The sequence below is a fragment of the Periophthalmus magnuspinnatus genome, chromosome 6, assembly GCF_009829125.3.
Source record: "Periophthalmus magnuspinnatus isolate fPerMag1 chromosome 6, fPerMag1.2.pri, whole genome shotgun sequence".
Classification (NCBI taxonomy): domain Eukaryota; kingdom Metazoa; phylum Chordata; class Actinopteri; order Gobiiformes; family Gobiidae; genus Periophthalmus; species Periophthalmus magnuspinnatus.
This window is the reverse complement of record NC_047131.1, coordinates 18,226,603-18,248,266: the sequence shown is the minus strand read 5'-3', so window position 1 is coordinate 18,248,266 and position 21,664 is coordinate 18,226,603. Positions and strand designations below refer to the sequence as shown.

General features: G+C 37.6%; 1 protein-coding gene across 2 annotated transcripts in view; it reads left to right on the top strand.

Annotated features, from left to right (window-relative positions):
* Positions 1–21,664, top strand: part of pot1 (protection of telomeres 1 homolog) — a 59,357-nt gene that overhangs the window by 24,934 nt on the left and 12,759 nt on the right. For both annotated transcript variants that reach the window (XM_055222340.1, XM_055222339.1), the window contains exons 12-13: positions 19,905–20,089; positions 21,061–21,137. In XM_055222340.1, the coding sequence (XP_055078315.1) occupies positions 19,905–20,089; positions 21,061–21,137 (262 nt within the window). The remainder of the gene's footprint in view (positions 1–19,904; positions 20,090–21,060; positions 21,138–21,664) is intronic.

Genomic DNA, 21,664 nt, shown 5'->3' with positions numbered 1-21,664 from the left:
GATTCAAAAGTATATAGTGATTTCTTTTTTTTTTTTTTTTTTGGTGCTCAATTGTTAACTGAAAACTTAAGTTCAGTCCATGATGTGCTTTGCTTGATATCTTGTTGGGAGTATTGGATCTGCTTGTAAAAGGTGCTGTGAAGTTGTAACTTTTGTGATTGTTTACATTCTTTGGTAACTGTTTTAACAATTCAATGTCATTTGGAAAATTATTTGGTGTAGCCCACCCACACACATTGGTCATCATCTGTAAGGCTCTGAGGGAGTGACAGATGGGTTTAACCAATCACAGAGAAGTGTGAACTTTTTGAAGAAGATGATGACTTCATTAACCCCTCGAGGTGATGTAAAGATACTAGGTGTACATGAACGGTGGTGTTAAAATCAAAATTATGCTCTGAAAATTGTGCTCATTCTGTTTTTCCCATTTTACCTCTACATCCTACTAAATCACACTTTTTGTGATGGCATTTCTGGTTAAGCAGAAATCCCATTCATCTAAAAGGAGAATTTAAGAAAAGTTTCACTGTTAAAATATAATATAAAGTAGGCTGATTTGTGTAAAATGTTCTTTGTTCATTTGCACAAACAAGTCAATGCTGCACAGATTCTCTAGGAGACTTTTAAAACGTTTTTTTAATCTGTATAGAATTTATTTACTGTCAAGATCTGCAGCTCAGAGCAAAATAACATAATCCAAAAAATGATTACGGCATCCACAAGGAACTTCCAGAATAAGGTGAACACATTTTTTGGCATACTGCCCACCCCTAATCCAAGTCTGTTTTCAATGTCAACTCCTCCTTTCTTGATGCTCACCTTTAGCCCCTCCTTTTCATAAACAGGACCCTAGTATTTTTTAAATGATGTGTTGTTGTGCCCTACAATCTCTTGCTCCTTCCTTTATGCATGGCCTCTTGAGGAGTTTTCACCTCAGAGGCAATCAGTCCGACTCGCCCGCTGGAGTGGTTTAGGGGGCGTCAGGTGATTTGCCCCGATTTTTACAAGGACAGCCACCTTGTAATAATGGGAAATTACTACAATCGCACACTCCGAACTCCTGCTCTCCTGCAACACACTCGCACCTCTTAAATATAAGAAATTGTGCAACCTTTTGTTCCCCCTTGATAATATTTGAGCCTTCAGTGCATAATATAGCTTCTGCTTTTATTTTGACATTGGTTATGGTTTTCAGAGTAATTTGTGATCACATTTGGTTCAAATTAAAGAGGGAGTATTTTACTTTTATAGGGTATAAACTGCTAACACATGACTTATTTAGATCACCACATTATCTTTTGTTGTTGCTATATTCCTGGAAAACAACGTATTAACATGTTTTATAAGAGTCTCCCTTCCTTTGCGCTCTGCACAAAGTCACTACCCCATCAGTCAGTGTGCATCCTGTTAATGAAACTACTGCACATCACGGGTTTGTCAAGTTGTTGTGTACAACAACCACATTTCATAATTCTGTCACAAAGTATTTGTGTGCATGGTGCCATCATCTGAACTCAGACTGAAACAGGTACCATAACTTATTTGTTCAATTGGCCATCCTGTTTTTTGTGAATAAAAACATAAGTCTAGTGGTATCCACCTCAGACATGACCATTGTATTTGAAAATTAAAAAAAAACAAGGATGCTAGCTGCTATCATTCTTTCCCTATTAAGGGTTTTATAGCAGATTTTGCCTCCCATCTATATGACATGAAGAGATATACACAGCATATTTACCTACAGTGCTTAAGACAACAATGTTAAACCTGAGACAGGACCACATGAAATGAAGAAAGACATAAATATTAGAGTACATTTTAGTAAGTATTATAAGATTATGTCTCAGTAAATTATGTGTGTTTGAGCGACTGAACATGTCTCACAATTACATAACGTTGCTTTAAATTCATGTTACATTGACCAGATTTTGCAAATAAGTATCAAACATTGGAAATAAATATAGTAATCTGCCAGAAAGTCAAAAGTCTGTGGCTAAGGAAACTTATTTTCTGCTATGTCTGATTTTGATGTTTTTTTTTTGTTTTTGTTTTTTTTAACTTGCATATGAAACAATACTGCCATACCATGGTGTTACACTATAACATGAACTGTTCCTGGAGAATTCAATTTTTATTTTATTTTTTATTTTATTTTTTTTCAATAAATGGTCTAATAATTGGAAACCACAGTACACAAACCACTATAAGGTTATACTGTTGGATTCCTCATCATGTCATTCTTCTTTGATCCAGTTTTCATTACTGTGTTACTCTACTTTCATTTTTCATTTATCTCTATTTATACAGGCAGAACCCAGTGAGAGTACTCCTTTTGACTTTTGCACTGTTTAAATACAGAACAATACAAACAAACAAAATAAATGACTCCATTTAAAACATTAAAAACAGGTCCAGATGCGATTATTTGTGGCCCCAATGTGTTCAGTTTTGCATGTCCTTGAAATGTATTACGTTTTTGGGAAGCAAAATAGTAGGAAAAAGGTAGCAAAATAATCATGGCAGAGGGGTCTGGCTCCCAGACTAATAATCATATTATTAAAACACAAATTGCAAATCTAATGGTAATCACAATGCTTGTCTGAAAAATCACAATTGGATATTTTTGGTATTTCATTATTGGCCTATTGTGAGGACATATTTGTCGTTGGATCTCACAAGCCAAAATGGAGAGCTCATTCCCATAAAATAAATATGAATGACTTTTAGATCATGTTAAATGCTTATGTTATATTTTTATTTGTTGCGCTCATATTACGCCCAGTGCTGTCCCTGTTAATATGCCTTCATTTCTTTGAAAGCTCTTGCGGATCAGTAGCATGGAACTTAATTGTACTTTTATTATAATTTCGCTAATAAAAGTTGCTTTTCTTTTTAAACTTCATCAGCCACTTTGCCTTTTTAATGAACATATCCAAACTCTAATATTTTAATGTTCAATATTTGCTTCATTTCGCAATCCATTTCTCTGCTTGAAGTAAATTCCCTCTCATTAATCTGCTTAATTATCACTGTAAGAAGCACTCATTTCATTTCACGCAGCTGTGAGAGTTTTTGAATGATGTTTTTTAGTATCGTTTTATTGGATCACAACTCCAAAAGCCATGCGTATATACTCTGACTATTACCGTAAAGCGTGTTCATTAACGCACAATTACACTATAGCCCGTACTGGATGTGTGAACGCATGGGGGGGTGACGGAGCCTCAGCACAGATGGCGCGACCGCATGTGAGAGCACTTTTTCTCTGGCTGTTTTCGTCAGTGTGTGAAATTTTAGCTGGAGTGGAAATATTAAATTAAAGATTGGGTTAAATTTAGCGGTGGTTGTTGCTGTGTGGTGGAGCGGAGCAGACACTGGTGAGTTTAGGCAGCACTCTGAATTTTGTGTCTTCTCTTGTTCTAGAGGCATGTTTAAGGCTATTTTTACAACAGTGGGGCTAAAGGGTCATTAATAATACAATCACTGTGTAGTCAGGACAAGATGTTTACTGAGTGAGACTAAAGACGTGGACAGTGGAAATTCATATAAAAGAGAAGTTTAACATCATCATCATCGTTTAACATCATTAAAGTACACATATTATGCAAAATTGACACTTTTGGGCTTTTAACTGTAATATTGTTGCTCCCTTATCAAAAACATACCTGAATTTGTATTTTGTTTCATTCACCCTTGTTCTTTAATCCTTTAATCCAAAGTCATCTTGCACATTTTGCCAGGGATTATTGCGTCACAGGTGAAAGTCAGAACTTCTACTGTGCATTTTTTTTAAACCATAAACCATCACCAGATTCATTCTGTGGTCAAATTGTGTTTACAATGAATTGTTTAGCATAGCCTTCACGTTGCCTAGGTTCAACTGTTTAATTTCTCATTGCTGACAGCAAAGCAAGATAAAATCTACTTCACTCTTCAGAACACCAGAGTCCTTGCATCCTCTGCTGGTATTGTTTTAGTATCATCATCATCATCATCGTTTATTATCATATACTGGCTTTCTATTCATTTTGACTTCATTCAGTATTAATATTTACTCGGAGAAAGTGTAGAAAAGAAGCTTATTGTTACAGCTGAAGACAATAGTTACTACATCAACTAAATTGTTTGGTGGAAAACAACAGCAGCCTGTCCACTGCAGTAATGGCTCTATCTCAAAGTTAGTTAAGGTCATTGTTAATCAGGGCTGTGGGGCGAACTGTCAATCAAATCCACAGGCTCCCCCCGTCTCCTCTCTGCAGATTCCAAAGTCAATTTGATGAAGAGGAGATTGAGCAGGTGAGGTGTGTGGGAGAGCCCGGTGCTCTGGGGATGGAAGACTTTCACAAATGGCAGGAATGGTAGTAGTAATGGTGTTCACGCCCACACACCTGTACATGTATTTGTAGAGCAACATTGTGTTTTAGCACTTATTTAGGATCGGTTTGGCTTATGACGGAAACAGCCTGAAAACAGTAATATTAGTAGTAATATTAGTGTTGTATTAATGTTCCGTTTATAGTTTTTATAACTCTTCACTATTGCAGTATCATGTTGTTTTTGAAGAAAATAAGACATTTTTGTGATTAAGAAGTATTACAATAACACTTGCATATGTATATAAGTACGTTAGAGATAAATATATTTGGAGACATATTGGCTAAAATTGTCTTTTTGGATCATTTAACCATGTTATAATTATTTTCCCTTCTAATTTATCCTCTTGAAGTTGAGTTTAGTGATAATCTCAATTTCCCTACATTGAAGACATCATTGTTCCCATTATTATTTTATTTATGTGTTGCCGTGCCATGGGGTAAATACATGTTGTCGTCTTTACTCTTCTTTATGTGATGAAAAACATAATGCGTGTTTTACATTGTAACTAAGAATCTGCCTTATCAGTTCCAAAGATTAGAACCAATGGACCTTTTCCCTGGTCTATCAATGTAAACACTGTTATTTGTCCTTGATTAGTCAAAGCACGAAGCTGTGCATGGTGTCCCCAAATGTTCACAAAGTGTTGACAGAGTGCGTGGGCGGAGAGTTACCCTTAGTCTCTTTTCCATAAACATTCAACTTTTTGCTGAAGGAGAAAACTGATGACTAAGTGTGACATTTGGTTCTTTTGAGAGCTGCATATTTCTGGTACATGCTCGTCACAATAATGCCTTTTGTCAGGATGTTTAGGAGAAAATCAATGCTCAGTGAAGGTCCCTCCTCCTCCACCACCTCTACAATCTCTTATTCTTTCACTGTCTCTTTGCATCACAATGCAAACGCCTGTATCTAATGGCCTTCTCCTCAAAGAAACGCCTCAGTCGATTTCACACATATTCAGAACATTTTTACCACAGGGAGCAGGTAATCGGGCTCAATATTTTTCATCAAATATTCCTATACAAGTCATTTATACAGCGATGGCAGTTTAACCTGGGACCTGTCATTCCCTACATAAGGTTCAGCTGAAGAAATGGGAATTATTTCAGCTTGTTGTGATGTGTTGTGGTAATCAAAGGTAGTCGTTGAGCTGTACAATATTGGGGTTGTGTTTTGAAGACTCCAAAAGTGGTTTTGGAAGGATATTTCTGTGTGGAGGGGGCATGATCTCACTGTGTCGGTTAGTTTTCCTCAGAGTTTCCTCAGATCATTTTTCATTTTCAGTTAAAACCAGAAGTTTACATACACTATATAAAAAGACACATATGCTTTTTTCTCACTGTCTGACATGAAATCAGACTAAACTTTTCTGTTTTAGGTCAATTAGATTACCAAAATGATTTCTATTTGCTAATGAGAGAAGGATTTTTAGACAAGTTTTCATTACTTTCTTCAAAGTCAGAAATTTAAATACAGCAAGATTACTATGATTTTAAACAATTTGGGGAAACCCAGATGATGATGTCATGTCTTTAGAAGCTTCTGATAGGTTTATTGACAACATTTAAGTTAATTAGAGACACATCAGCTTCTTTGTGTAACATCAAGGGAAAGTCAAAAGAAATCAGCCAAGATATGAGGAAGAGAGTTCTGGACTTGCACAAGTCTAGTTCATCCTTGGGTGCAATTTCCAGATGCCTGAAGGTGCCACATTCATCTGTTCAAACAATTATACACAAATATAAACACCATAGTACTGTCCAGCCATTATGCCGCTCATGAAGGAGACGGGTTCTGTGTCCCAGCGATGAATGTGCTTTGCTCCAAAATATGCATATCAACCCCAGACCAAAGCAAAAGACCTTGTGAAGATGCTGCTGAAGCTGGTAAGACTGTGTCATTATCCACAGTGAAACAAGAACTGCATCGACATTGGGCTGAAAGGCCACTCTGCAGGAAGAAGACATTACTTCAAAAGAAACATAAAAAAGCCAGATTACAGTTTGCAAATGCACACAGGGACAAAGACATTCATTTTTGGAGACATGTCCTGTGGTCTGATGAAACAAAAATTTTACTGTTTAGCCATAATGAGCATCATTACATTAGGAGGAAAAAGAGGGAAACTTGCAAGTCTGACAACACCATCCCAAGTGTGAAATACAGGGCTGGTAACATCATGTTGTGGGGTTGTTTTGCTGCAGGAGGAACTGGTGCACTTTACAAAATAGATGGCATCATGAGGAAAGGACATTATGTGGCCATGACAAAGCCCTGATCTCAAACCTATTGAAAATGTTTGGGCAGACCTGAAAAGGCATGTGCGAGTATAGCAGCCTACAAACTTGTCTCAGTTACACTAGTTCTGTCAGGAGGAATGGGCCAAAACTCCTGCTAACTAGCAGCTTGTGGAAGGGCATCTAAAACATTTGACCCAACTGTATGACATTTGTCATACAGTTTAAAAATAATGGTACCAAATACTAATGAAATGTATGTAAACTTCTGACTTTGAAGAAAGTAATGAAAAAATGAAAAAAAAAAGGTATAATCTCTACTTTGAGATGTACTGTGTCGTCCCTGTCTATCTGCCTATCCCTCTGGAGACAAGTAGGTTATGTCACCAGGCCAAGTTACAGACGAGCTTTGTAGAGAGGTGAGCTCACTCACAATAAGAGGTTTAGTTATTGCATTAAAATGACATAATGCAGCATGTTTAAATTTCCCTGAAATGTGTGTACAAATCATTCTCTAACTAACAGCAATGACATTTAAATACATCTTAATGGGACATTACCAGCACCACATGTGAGCAATGTTCAAATCAAAATAAGTCTTACTTGTTCTGATACACACTTTAGAGATCACATTTAGAAGAACCCCACGTGCCCGGGTGTTATCTCTGCATACTGAACATTTGATTATGAGACCAGAGAGAGATGGCGCACACCTGGAGGTTCGAAGCAGCACTGGGGCAGGCAAGGTGCTATATTTGGTCTTCCTGCGTGGGTTTTTCTGGAGCCCAGCCTCTGGAGTGACATGAAGAGAAAATGAGGTAAGAGCACACTAAACAAGAATCTGTTTTAAAAGGACCAAAAACAAATCAGGATGAGTGAGAAGTGAAGGATCCACATTGACAGCGCGGAGGTGGTTGATTGAATGTTTTAAATGACACAATGCTGCACAAGGTTGTCGTGGTTTAAAACTCAAGGTTGTTTAGCTAATGTTTGTACTTGCAGTTCCACTGAGAATTGAGTGAATACGTTTTGGAGGTCTCGCATTTTAAAGTGTTTAGAAATTGATCTTTTGCATTGTTTACATTGAAATGGTGGCGTCATGTTGGGTAACAGTACATTTATGAGTTGAATGTTTTGCAGGAATGGCCTTGGATACTTGTAATGTGGTTTTCACAGAGATAAATGTATTATGCTGATATACAATACATTTTCAAGTGAACATGAAGAAAGCAAGTGCATATAATTACACACAAGGATCATAATCGTTTTTTGTTATATTTACCCATTGGCGTATTCATAAATCTTGATGTACATTTGTCCGACTATAATACTAATACTGAAGAGTACTTAATGCTACAGACATGGTACTCTATAAAACATGATGATCCCAGTACACTCTTTTTGAATATCCATATGCATTAATTTTTGGGTGATTGTGTGGGTTTAGAGCTGTTTTTTTTTTATTACAGCAAAGTGAAGGACTCGACCAACAAAGAGCATTCAATAGTGCTGCTTATGGACCCATCTTCTGGGTTTGCAATCACTAAAACACGTTTATTTATGAATAGATGCAGACTGCGCTATATGGGGGTAAGAAATGTATATAATATAGTACCATAGCTTTATAGTTAGTATCTCATGAGCCATAAATGTTAGTTACAGGAGTCTCTACAGCTCAAATGTTCACATGACATTCTAAAAAATAAGAAAAATGTGACCTCGAGTGGAAATAAAACATACAGCAAATATTGAGCTGTACATTCTAATTACTGTGACCAAATGCAATATATACAGTTGAAACCGAAAACTTACATACACTATATAAAAAACCCACATGCACTTTGTTCACTGTCTGTCAATTAGGATTACCAAAATTATTTAGATTTGCCAAATATAATGTACATTTTATTATTTATCTTTTTTATGTATAACCCAGTTTTTTTCAAGGACTGGTGGACTTCACATGGATTTAGTAATAATAAGTAGTAGTAATTAGTAAGTGACCTAGTAGTAGGTCAGTATGAGGCTGCTGTCAGTATGAGGCTGCCTATCACAATAACACAATACGACTGGCAAGAAACATCATTTCTGACTCTAACCATGTTTTGAACTGTGAATATGCATTGCTTCCATCTGGGCGACGGTTCAGTGTTCCACGATTTAATAAGGTTAGGCTGAAGCATTCTTTTGTTCATCAGTCAATCCTTAAAATAAACAAGGAGCTTAATCCATAGCTATCAAAGTGCTAGAAAGTGACTTGAATTAATGTTTGTATCGTGTCTGTGTCGCATGTGTGATGTTAATGTGTAGCAACGGAGCCACTGTTTTTATGTGCAAGACAAATTTCAGATCTCTGATCTGACAATAAAGTATTATCTAATAATCTATCTATCTATCTAAAAACCTCACTCTCACGGGCCTTTCGCAACATAAACAATTCACTGATTCATCGAAAGAATAATCACTATTAGATATTAGCGATTCATCTTTCAGTAATAGGATTTTGTTCAGATTTTCTTCATCAAAGTTCACACTTTAAACGCATCCCGAAGAATTGTCAAAAAGACTGAACTATGGTACTAGTGTCACATTTCAGAACATGTTTGTACAAACGTAAGGAGCTAGCAGAGGGGATTGCAACCACTCCCTAAAGAGCCACATGCAGCTCTTTAAAGCCTGTTCGCACTTTGAGAAAAAGAGATATACTTTGGATCAGATATACTTTATGTATTAAGTTTGTATTTGACAGTGTTTGTAGCATACCAAAGAGTATTCATTTTATTTAATTATTTTTTTTAATTTATTCATTTATATTTTGCTATTCGTTTGAGCAAGTCCCATGCATAAAATTGGAAAGTATAATGATAATTTTGTAGAGTAAATATTGCAAATAAAATGCACCAGAATGGAGAAAATTACATTTAATTTCCTCAAACCCCCAGACTCCCTAAAAACACTTAAAATACACCCACATAACTTACATAAATACAAAATGTCACAGATACTTTATAATATGTTAATAGCTGCAGACTTACTTTTAAATTAATCTATTCATCACTTTGTCTCGTTACTTGTAAAACACGTATGACTTTCTGACATTCATTTGGTTTGAAAGGGGCCAGTGTGGCTCTTTTGCTGTTAAAGGTTGCAGACCATTTGAATGTAAAATAAGAGGATATTTTGTTGTTTGCTAATTGCTTCCATTCAAATTGCAAGTTTGGTTCAACGGGATTAATTGTCCAGCCATAATCCATTAACGATGTCTCTCAAAATCATTCAATTTACCTCTCTCTGCTGGTGATACTCCATGCAAACAAGTGAAGCGCTAATTGTTGCGTTCACCGTGTCACTGCCAAATCCTCACTCCGTAATGTGGCATCCATCGTCCCCTTCTCATTATTCTCTGCTTAGCTCTCACAGACCAATGCACTCTTCCATGCCACTGAAACTGGATCCCGTTTTTGGGGCCAACCACTAACTTAATGCTTTGACTCCCACACAGTTTCCCGTTAAGTGAACACAAACATAACACAAGGCTTTGCACAGGCCGCGGGCTTTAATCTGCTTGGAAGAAAGACAGAAATGTGCTACTTTAGAGTCAAGAGCAGCCAAGCATCACACGAAACACGTTCGCAACAATTCATTACTAAGTGCTGAGGAGTGGAGCGATCATTTATTTAGATGATAATGCTTCGGACACTCGGAGCTGTTGGAGTGAGCGTGGGTGTTGCATCAAGTGTAAAGCAGCATCATCACAGGACTGAGAAAAAAAAGAGGGTTTTCTAGGTTTTTGAAGATCTCTTGACAAACCAGATCTGTTGGTGCTGGTATTTGCTTGTTTTTATGAGGCTACTTTTCATAAAAGAGTATTTGTACAAAGTTTGTTGACAGAATAAAGATGAGAGGCGAATACTGAAGCAAAGTATTTGGACAGTATAATTTGTAGAGGAGCACATTGTTTTGCCGTCATTGTTAGTTAGAGGTGTTTTCTTGCACTGAAAACCTAAGAAAAACGTGTGTCCTTACTGTGAGCAGCTTGCGTCTTCACAAACCTAACACTTCCTCTTGCTGGTTTCCATGGAAATGTTGTTTACAATGGAGAAGTGTGGTCTGTGGAGATGCAAACCCACTCAGAGTAAGGACACATGTTTTTGTAAGTTTTTCAACACACATACATAACACATACTTATATTTTTGTCTATTTTGTTTTTTGGCTAGAGAGTTACATACTGTGGCTTTAAATTAGGATGTTAAAAGCATTATCAACACACATGATTGTCAGTTTAATTGACCAAATTAATATAAAAAATATGTGGACCCCGTTCCTGACACAAACTGATAAAGTTCAACATTTGTGATTTTGTGTTGGATCATTTTAAAAACAGTGAATCCTTCAGAATAATATTGATTCTTGGCCACCATTTGTTCATAATACATAGTTTATATTTCAGTCCAGTCTCATCCATATTTCACAAAGGTCACAGTTTGGACTTTTTTGAAAAACTTGCTGCTATAATGGTGCTTAATTTTCATTTGAGTCATTGAGTCAGACTTTTATTTTGATCTTGCTCCAAAGCCATCAGTGATATATCAGTTCTAGTATTTGTATCGGCCAATATAGATACAGATTTGACCAATAACAATACTTGATACCAATATTTAGCCATACTGATATTTTTGGGCACTACTCAATTCTCTGTGTGACCTTTTTGAACAGATTGATGCGTCAAAATCAAAAGAAGAGCATTATATGGTTGTTCTACACAGATATATTACTAATTATTTTGTATCCCACACTAATAGAAACTTTATTTATGAAATTGACTTCAAGTAAGGATAAATTTGTAGGCCTTGCTATGGGTTTTAAAAGTTAAATATTGGCATCTTGGCCACAGCTGCAAACCAAATATCGGATATCGGTATTGGCTCAAAAAACTCCATATCGTCCCATATGTAGAATGCGTGCTGTGCTGGTTTGTCTAAGGTTGTGATAGCATCAAGTGGGTCATTCTCAGTGTGAAATTTCAGACCTTTGTGACATCTTCAGAACAGATGGCTGAGGTCTAAAATGTCAAATCTCTTACATGTCCATTAAATTTAAATTAGAGGCTGTCTTATCCATTGATTGCTTTATTTCTGGTGTTGGAAGTCTCAAATCTGAGCCGCGGGGCATGTCCGTCTGTCACACTGTGGCTCCCTGCAGAGGAGATCTCCAGCACAAAGAGCCTCCCTGTCATCTGCTCTGCTTCTAAGACCGTCCCTGCTCCTGCCGCTCCATAAAAGACGCCTGTGTCAAATAATCACCGCCTCTTTCCCAGTGAGCGCACCACTTTTTTGGGTGATTTATCAAGCCCTCCCAGTGTTTTTTTTTTTTTTATTTACCTATTTTTTTCTGCTCTCTGACAAATGGCAGACAAGCCCAAAGCCATCTTTTGAATTTTAAGGAATCCCTTTTTCAGAGAGCATCCAGGCAGTGGTAATGCCATGAGACAGCAGCAGTAGTAGTGCAATGCTTTGGGGCGGTGAGCAGATTGAGCTCTCACAGAAGTAGCCACGGGCCGCTCCAATCCGAGGCCGTCTTGTACTAAAAGGGTTCGATAGGCTGCACGAATCAACAGCCAATAGTGACAGTCTTTCTTTGGTGCTTTAGGAATCGATTGGTCAAATCTTACCCATTCATATCTCATTCCATTCTATTACATTCTTTCATATTTTTGCAATGGCTCAGATGGTCCAGGGGTCATTTTGTAAGATGAAGGTTGTTGTTTCAATCCCATCTCCGGCTGGTGCTGTAGTTGTGTTTTTGGGCAAGACACCCCACTTATTTGGGCGTTTAGTGGTAAAGCAGCTTTTGAGTATCTACATAGTGACACCAATATGTATTTATTATGCACCATACTAGGGATGGGACGATATTAAATTTTAGACTCACGATTATCGTGGCCAAAATAATCGCGATTAACGATATTATCGCAATAATTATTAACCTGTTAACGTTCCGACGGCCCGGGCCTACTTTACAACTTTACAGCAATGTACATACACTTCTGCGTCACCCACACAAACAATCTACACATCAAATGAAAGCTGCGGCCCTCATCTTTCTGGATATGCAAACCATTTTCACCTGCAATCACCACAGTGCTGACAGGAAAGACGTTTTTACAGAAAAGTCACAAAGTGTGAATCTGGACTTCACTTACCATTGAGCGCTCTGGTTCTGTCAAACATCAACATATTCACACAAAGTTGGTCTCATTTGTTCCGTAAAGGTCCAGAGAATATAATCCAGTCAAGAAATTATGTCCACAAAATAAGATCCTCCATGTCCAATCTGCTGCAGGAAAGTACTCCAAATATGAAATCTGCTCCGTCACTTCTTCGCCTTTCTTTTGTCGATTTCAGGCATAATAAACGTCTGACAGCACCAACTTTGTTCCTGAAAGTTTACGCCTCACTCTTCCCCTTGTAGAATCAACCAATTACATCACGCACATTTAGTGACGTTTTGCCCTTACAGCCAATGAGCAGCGGGACAGGATGATGTATCACATGGCATGGTTTTCCGTAAACAGACGTACCCGGAAGAAAATATGTACTCCTCAATGCCATGTTGTCAAAATGGACCGGTCCTTGTTGTGCCGGAAGTGACGCAAGTGCCCGTCGACGAACACTTAATTTTTTTTAATTAAGGCACTTTGGTGAATTGGGAAACGAGTGGATGCAGAAATGTGTGCATAATGGCGCATTTTACGCACTGTTGTTGTGCGTTTTAAACATGACGAAACGGACAAAACAAAGGGAGGACGTGATCGAGGACACTGTGGATGTTTGTACAAGTTAAACTAGAGGCATCTCGGACCCGGAGCGGTTCATGGCAAAGATTAAAGATCCCACAGTGGACTCAGGAGTAAAGGACCTTATTTTTTGATGGATTGGATGCTGTTCTCGATCGGTAAGCGTGGTTTATTCTGCTATTGACTTAATTGTAGGTGAAATATACCGTGTCTAATCGTTAGCTTTGCTTCTGTGCACATAGTGCGCATTCGGACCATGCGCTCTGGCACACTTGTGTTCAGCTGTATGAATTAGACTTAATTTGTTTATTGTTTAAAAGGTGTTGTTTTATTCTGCAGTTTGCATTATTGTAGGTAAAAATATAAGATGTACACACATTAGCGTCTCATCTGTGCGCACGGGTGAGGCGCGCACTGGTACGTTCCTGTGGAGAGTTACGGATCAGACTTTGTTTATTGTTGATATCTGACAGAATATAGTTCAGACAGAGATAAGCACAGAAGCTACAAGTGTCATTGCTATGTCAGAGTGGGCAAACACCACAAACTAACATCTAAACGTTGTATTGGAACTGGAAACATGAGGCAGTGTGGTGCCATAAAGGCGATTATAATCGTGCGCGATGATCGCGATTATTAAAAAATGCCACGAACGATTAATTGCGGACCTTATTTATCGCGATTAACGATATTATCGTATATCGTCCCATCCCTACACCATACCTCAGAAGCAAGTTCATAGTTCACTGATGATGGCATTAAAACTTGTGATCAAAATTATTCTGACTATCAACAATAATAGATATGCATAGAAAGACCTGCAGTCTCCTTTTTTCTTGTCCTGAGTGCCCAATTTTTGCTTTTAATGCTGTTATAGTCATGCAATGCAGTATAATATAGCTTTAGAGTAGGATTTTTGCTGCATAGAAGAATTTACTTCATTATTAGTTATTTAAAATTCCATATAGCTCCAGCCCCATTTACGTAGCCACGAGCCACTCTGTTCCCAGCCTTTTTATTTCAAAATGGGTTGTTAGCCAGGAAGCTCCAGGGATCCATTTTTCTGTGATGGCTCTCAGAACGGATGTTTCCTACGGCCCCTTAACGCCTCCTGTCACACACTGATGGATATAATGCGTCCATTATTCTAAAAGTACCTCCAGTCTATTGATAGGATTGGCCAGCGCTTCGGGATTTGTGCTGACTTTTATGCATGTTTCCATAACAACCAATGTAACTGTCTAGTTTGTATGCCTTATTCATACTATTCATTGCAAGATGTTGTCAGTTCATAATTGATAATTGTGATTATTCAAGTCAAGTCACAACTAATCATAAGAACTGAATAAAATGTTACAACAGTTTCGGAGGCAAAATTTAAAGTGGCACAAAGTCACATTAACTGAAGACATGAATGACACTGAATTAAAAGGGGGCGTTTTACTTCTATGGGGCATTAACTGCTAACACAACATATTTAGATCATCATGTTACCTTTTATTGTTTTGAAGCAGCTATATTTGGAGAAAACAACGTATTAACAACATGTTTTTGAAGTTATAAGTTTATTTTTGATGCTCTAAGTCTCCTCTCCGTTTACTCTCCATGCAAAGTCTCTCCCCCTTCAGAGCACTATCACAACAGAATCGATGTGCATCTCGCTAATGAAACTACTGCACATCGCATCAGGATTGTGAAGTTGTGAACAGTTTTGTATCATGCTTTTGTATATGTATGGAGAATAGTCCGGGAGCATGGATGACGTAGGCTTGTGGGCTGAGCATTAGACAGAATCTTACAGTTAAACATAAGGAGGGTTTGAATAGGGCCTGAGAGAGATCGCTAAATTACTTAAATATACATGGATGACATCTAAAACCTCTTTACGCATGTTTTTGATGAGGGAACAACATTATAACATGGTAAAAGCTCAAATTCTCTGTAAGGATTTTACTGTTGCACAAAAAAAGCTAAAATTATTTTAACTAAAGACATTGAGGTACTTGGTGTTCCTGTTATTTTGTAATAAAAGTCAGTTTAGGAAACCAGTTGGAAAGTGAATCACAAGTAGTATTTTGTGAGGATTTTTAAGTTGATCTCCTAGCAGGTTTTTCTAGAGAGCTATATTGATTTTGGACTGGGTTTTCCAATTAGCAAGGACAGATTTTTTGGCAAGTTAAGGAAGTGAGAAGGATTTTAGTGCTTGTACAATACAGTGCATTCTAATTAGATGCAGACAGAAGGCAGTGGGTTTATTTTGACCTCAAGAGCTCTTTATACATCATGTCTGTACTGAGTCAAAACAAATAATGTTACCATTTAATGAAGGGCTTATTTTATTACTGATTACGATTTCAATTTTGATTTGCAAAATAGATTTCATCAAACTAAAACTGCAAGTGCATGTTATCCAAGTGTAAAAATGCTTGAAGGTTGGTACAGTAAAATGCCAAAAATTCTAACTTTTTCCCTAGTCAGAAGAAAGGTTTTCTTCCAACATGTCTAGTCAGATCTTGAAGATATCGAGCCTGTATCTTGGTCTGAGCTTTACATAAATCATGGAATAACACATTTCCATGTGTCCAAGGCTCCTGCAGTATGGAGGTGTGGGCCCTGGCCTTCTGAAGCTGTGGCCTTGTCTGTGATCAGATGAGTCAGACACAGGGCGGCTGCTGCTTTACACCTGCCCTGTCTGTGCACACACCTACCACTGTGCCAACCAACAGGGGCCGGCCTTCACCAGCAGTTTCCAAGCTCTTAAATCTGACATAATTGAGTAGATGTAAAAGCACTCAATATAAACTGCACTTTGCCTGCTTGGAAAACTATTTGTGAATATTAAATCTATCACATGGACTAAATGTTATCACAAGACCATATCGATGTTAACCAATGTAGCTTGTTTAAATGTAACATGTCAAGATGTGCCAAGCTAAACAATAAACTATGACTAATTCATCCTGTTGTTTGTAAGAAAGGTTTTGAGTTATCATTGATTATTGTAGTTTTTTATTGATTTAATTTTAATTGCCATAAAATTTTAAATAAACTATTGATGCTTGTAGTGGAGACTGGGGCAGAATTGTTGCCTGGTCAGCAAAAAAACACATCCTTTAACAAAACTTTACAAAGACGTGCAAAGTATCTTTCCAAACAGAAAGTACAAGGGACTGGCTGGTCAGGCAAGCAGAAATGTGCACCATTTCATATTGCTGCTGTGACTATGATTTGTACTTGTCTGACATTTTAATGGTTGTTAATAGTTACTTGCCACCACTTTTCTATTTAAAGGCGCACTGTGCAACTTCTCTGGTGGAGGTTTCGTCAGCTGTCTGTCTCTGCAAAGATGGAATTGCTTGTCTGGAATGTTCACAGTATGGTATGAAACACAAGCCCTACACAGTCTCCACAAGATATAGTTCAAGGTATAGTTTTAGCAATAGAAACACAGGTAATTGAACATTCCACTTTAAAGGCTACCATCAGTAATTAGATGTTGTATTCTCACTGCGTTACTGTAGATTGCTGTCTGATATGTGCCAGCTTTATGCCATATAAATAAAAATAATAAACTAACAGAGTTTAATCCCATAGTGTGGAACATTCCAGGCAAAGCATAAATTTCTCCATGGAAACAAACAAATAGTCACTTGTTGTATTAGTTTGTTTTAAAGTGGAAATCAGTTATATATTTCTTGGGTCCTCGTTGTTGGGTCACAGTTTCCATCTTAACATGAGCTTTGCCAGTGTTGCTCGCTATAATCATTTTTCTGTATTACCTCTGGGTTGCAGTTTGGTTCTTTTGATATTTTGCAGGTATTGTGCTTTAGAAAATCTCTCCCATCAATCATAATGTGAAGTGCGCTACCATCTTTCACAATCTTCTGCTGATCAAGGTGGACAAGCTCAGGTCATCGTTTTCACTGCCAGGGCTGTGGTTGAGATGTGAACTGGCACAACAGCTTACAAAGAGCCTCGTGGTTGTGGGATTTTAATATGATAACTTTTTTGACAATATTGTTTGGTTTTCATGTTAAATTTTTCTTTGTAGCTTCTCCTGGGTTTGCCAGACGATATGACAGTTCTCTCTCCATCTCCTCTCACCTCGTTGATGAAATAGAATCTGTTAGCATAGGTCTTTTTGGGAACTGGCACAAATACTGCTGCAACTATTGGCCCTTTACCATGGCTTATTGAATTTTTCATTTAAAGCTACCATCCATAATTAGACTGGCTGACCCGGCTACGACGCATTCTCACTCACCACCACTAGAGGCCGTCTACATTGATGCAGTTTGACAGTTCCAGCTTTAGTCTGACAGAAAAAGACCAGAGATCACAGGTGAGTTTGAACAAAAGCAAGGTGAGGGAAGAGGTAGGGGGGCAGGTTTCACATCTACCATCTTAAAAACATACGGATATTAGCTTTAAGTTGTTAAGTATTCACGACCACAAAAGTCAAGTAAGCACAAAGAAGTTAATACAAAGCTATTTATCACCAAAACAACTTTATATAGTGCCTTCAAATTATCAGGCTGTTCAAAATAACTATTTGGGTTATAAATTAAAATTGTGGTTATATAAAACAATAATTTACTAGGGCTGCACAGTATATCGCAAACAAATCAAAATCGACCAAAATATCGTTTCTTTTTATACAGAAAGCTTGTTGTCAGTTGCAGTTAAGACCTCTCATGAAAAATGTGGCCAGGAAATGACAGCTTGTATTTAAAGGGCCCCTTTTTTTTTTTTTTAATCTATGTTCTAATGTTGTTCCCTCATCTAAAATATGCTTGTTTTTCAATTCATTTCAATTCATTTATTTTTGTAACGCCCAAAATCACAGCAACAGTTGTCTCGAAGGGCGTTTTGTTTCATTCAAACGTGTTTAACACAAACCGTGCATATTTAGGCTGAGTTCTTCTCTCAAACCGAAAACACTCACACTGTTCCACTTTGTGATGTCATGGATGTGATACAGGAAGTGCTCCACTATGTTTTTAAACTCCATACACCTTCACTAGAAACATTTGAACCATTTCAGCTCTGGAATTTCCTGTCTCTACTGAACAAAAGGTAAAAGCTGTTGGCTACATGACATCACAAGTTGAAACGGAGCATTTTGAACTTTGGCGTAATAATAAAGGGTTACTCAAACATGTGTGAATGGAACAAAACACAACTCCAGGTTTGTTTATGATGCGGTAACAAGATTCTAACATGGCTTAAAGCTCACAGGTGTCAATTTAGAGTAATATAGGACCTTTAAACTCATGAAAAAGGTGCATTATAAATAGGAGGTGGATCCTTCACTCAACCCTGGAAGAAAATGTCTAAAATAAAGACACTCTAAGCTCTTCTTGCACTATTTCAGTAATGGGATATAGGCCCAGTCATAATGGCTTTTTCCCAGTGCTCCCAGTTTCTAGCCTCCAGAGATCAGCTGTTAATCCGCAGTTGGCAGCGACTCAAGCCCCACTTTGGATCCATAGAAAAGGGGATTTAAAGACAGCCTATTGCCCTATGGAGAAAGCACTTTGACTGCCCATGTAATCAAATTAAAAGTCCTATTTGAACTCGTTGGGATGAGCTAATGATGGTCATATATTGAGTATTGCAAAGCTTGAGTGAGTTTTCTGGATTGGTGTGACAGTTGATAAGTGAGTGTTTGTCCGCGATGACAGCTCGGGCACATTTGTGTCAGCTGCGGGCTCGTCGTGACGGAGAGGGGAGACGAGGGAAAAAAGGAAAAACAAACAAGATAAGATCCAAGAGGGAGTGTGTGATCAGAGGGGATAAACACGCCGTCAGCACCATCTACTGGAGGGTAGAGTAACTGTTTGGCTACTACACTGAGGGAGTTCAGGAGGTTCAAGAGAATGTTCCTCTAGGCCTGTCACGGTAACGCATTTTTAAGCTGATATATTGTTGAAGTAAATATAGACGATAAACAATAATATTGAAACTAATTAATGCCAATGACACAATAACAAAAAATCTTAAGTATTGTTTAAAAATCATCATGTGCAAAAAATATATACCAGAATGAAACACTTCTGTTCTTAGTTTGCATCTGTCATGAGTCTTAGAAGTTATTAATTCAGTCTAATCAAAAAATTACCAGTTGTGCAAAGAAAAGGTACACATGATAAATATTTACCCCCAAAAAATATTGTTTCAGCTTTCATGTATTTAATTGTCATGACAGGCCAATTAACCATTATTTTAAATGGTTAATCGCTCTGGGAATCGTCCAAATTTTTTATCATTCTGAAACCCATAGATTGATTAAAATAAACGCATTTCTAGTCATATTTGCAGCTGTCTGTGGCATTTTTAAAAAGACCCAGTAAAACTTTAGTCACTATAGTTTTGTCATCTGGTTTCTCTTGATGTTTTCTTGTATTTATCTATTTTCTAATGACGAAAATAATGAACTTATAAATAAAAGGACCCAGTTTTCTCACTACATCCCATCTGTGTGTGCCCTCAGCCCGGAGACTTCCTGAGGATCTATAATGTGAGGGCGGTTCTGGGCTCCAGTAAAGTCCCAGGGCTGGCAGGGACCCAAACTCTGGAACAGGACCACCTGGCCTTCCACCTCCACAGGGGCACAGCCTACGGGAGGGGCATCAGGGTGCTGCCCCAAACAAGCCCCACTGTTCAAGAGCTCAAGAGGTAAGAACTTTACTGATTAATGTGTATTCGAATTTCCTTAAAAGTCCTCCATATACATTTTGTGCGCCACCCACTTGAGAAGAATTTATTGTTTTGCCTGGAGTGTTCCATGGTATGACATTAAACTTGTGTGTATTGCATTTAATTCTTTACATGTGTTTTTATTGGCATCAACTGCATGTCATCATGGAGATACAAGAAAAAAAAAGAAAAAAAAAACATCTCCATGGTGACAAGCAGGTGGCATACCCTCCACCTAAAAAGTTGCTAAGAAGATTTAGCAGTCACACTGTATTTAATAAACATTCATTTGCTCAGACCACACTAGGCTCGGGATATTGCAATGGTACATTTTTGTTGTTGTTATTATTAAGGAAATCGCAGTTGGAATATTGTCACAACTGTTGGGACTATGAAACAAGTGCAATTATTTTACTCTTATTCTTATTGTAAATTGTCATCAGCTTTATTAAATCAACTTTCTAATCTAAAAAGTTGCTTTTAATATGTATGTGTGTGTATATGCTGTAAGTCTAAATGATGACTCATTTTATCATTGGCATACTATTGAAAAACATTATATTTACTCCAAACCACCGTAGGCCTTTCTCATTAAAAGTAGTTGTCTCATGTCAGGGGTCATCTCTTTGCTTATAGAGTCATAGCTCTATAGACATAGCTGCACTGTGCCCATATGTAGTGAGGGTGACTCATGCTGACACACTGTATTAAATCAGGGTTTTTCTCTTGGGCTGGAGCTGTCCCTGCCACTGTGAGCTGCAGGCGTAACTCACACCAACGAGTCCAGGAAGGAGCTTAGGTAATAGGTTTCCATTAACGTTTGCTTCAAGCCGTTTGACATTTACTTAAAAGTGGGACATAATTATACAAGTTCATTTATTTATGCGTGTTTTTGGCTCTTTCCGTGTTGAGGGTTATGCAAGTTCTTAATTCGAATGTTTTCCCTACAGTGTAATCGAAGCCTTTATGCAAAATGAGGACGACCACGCCATGATGGAGGTTTGGGGTACTCCACCTGAGTCTGTAGGTATGTGTTTATAGGTAAATAATGGTAAGATAATCATGGATGCATGTATGGATAGCAGCTATTACTTCACATTGCCCTGTCCTGTGGCTCAGCAACATATCACTGAAATAACCATCTGACTTTGACTTGTACTGGGCTATACATTATCATATTTCAATCATATTTTTCCCAACCATCAGAAATGCACCTGTAAATAGCTTGATTATGGGTAAACTTCCAGGAAAAAAAAAAAAATCTTTCTGCACTTAAAAATTTTAATTTAAAGTTCAAACAGCCATTTTTTCTAACCTCATACTGATTGGTCACAATTTTTTATTCTATTTATTTTTTTGTTATTAAAAACAAATAAAAATGTATTTCAATATTCATTTCTTGAACAGCAATAAGACAAAAATAATAATTTCCTTCATTCAGAGTCTAAACTCTGCTCCAAACCGGAGGTGATGATTGTTAACAACTACTTTCCAAATTCTTATAGACTAAACACTACTAACATTTTTGGATATGCAACTACTGTAAAGTGTTAC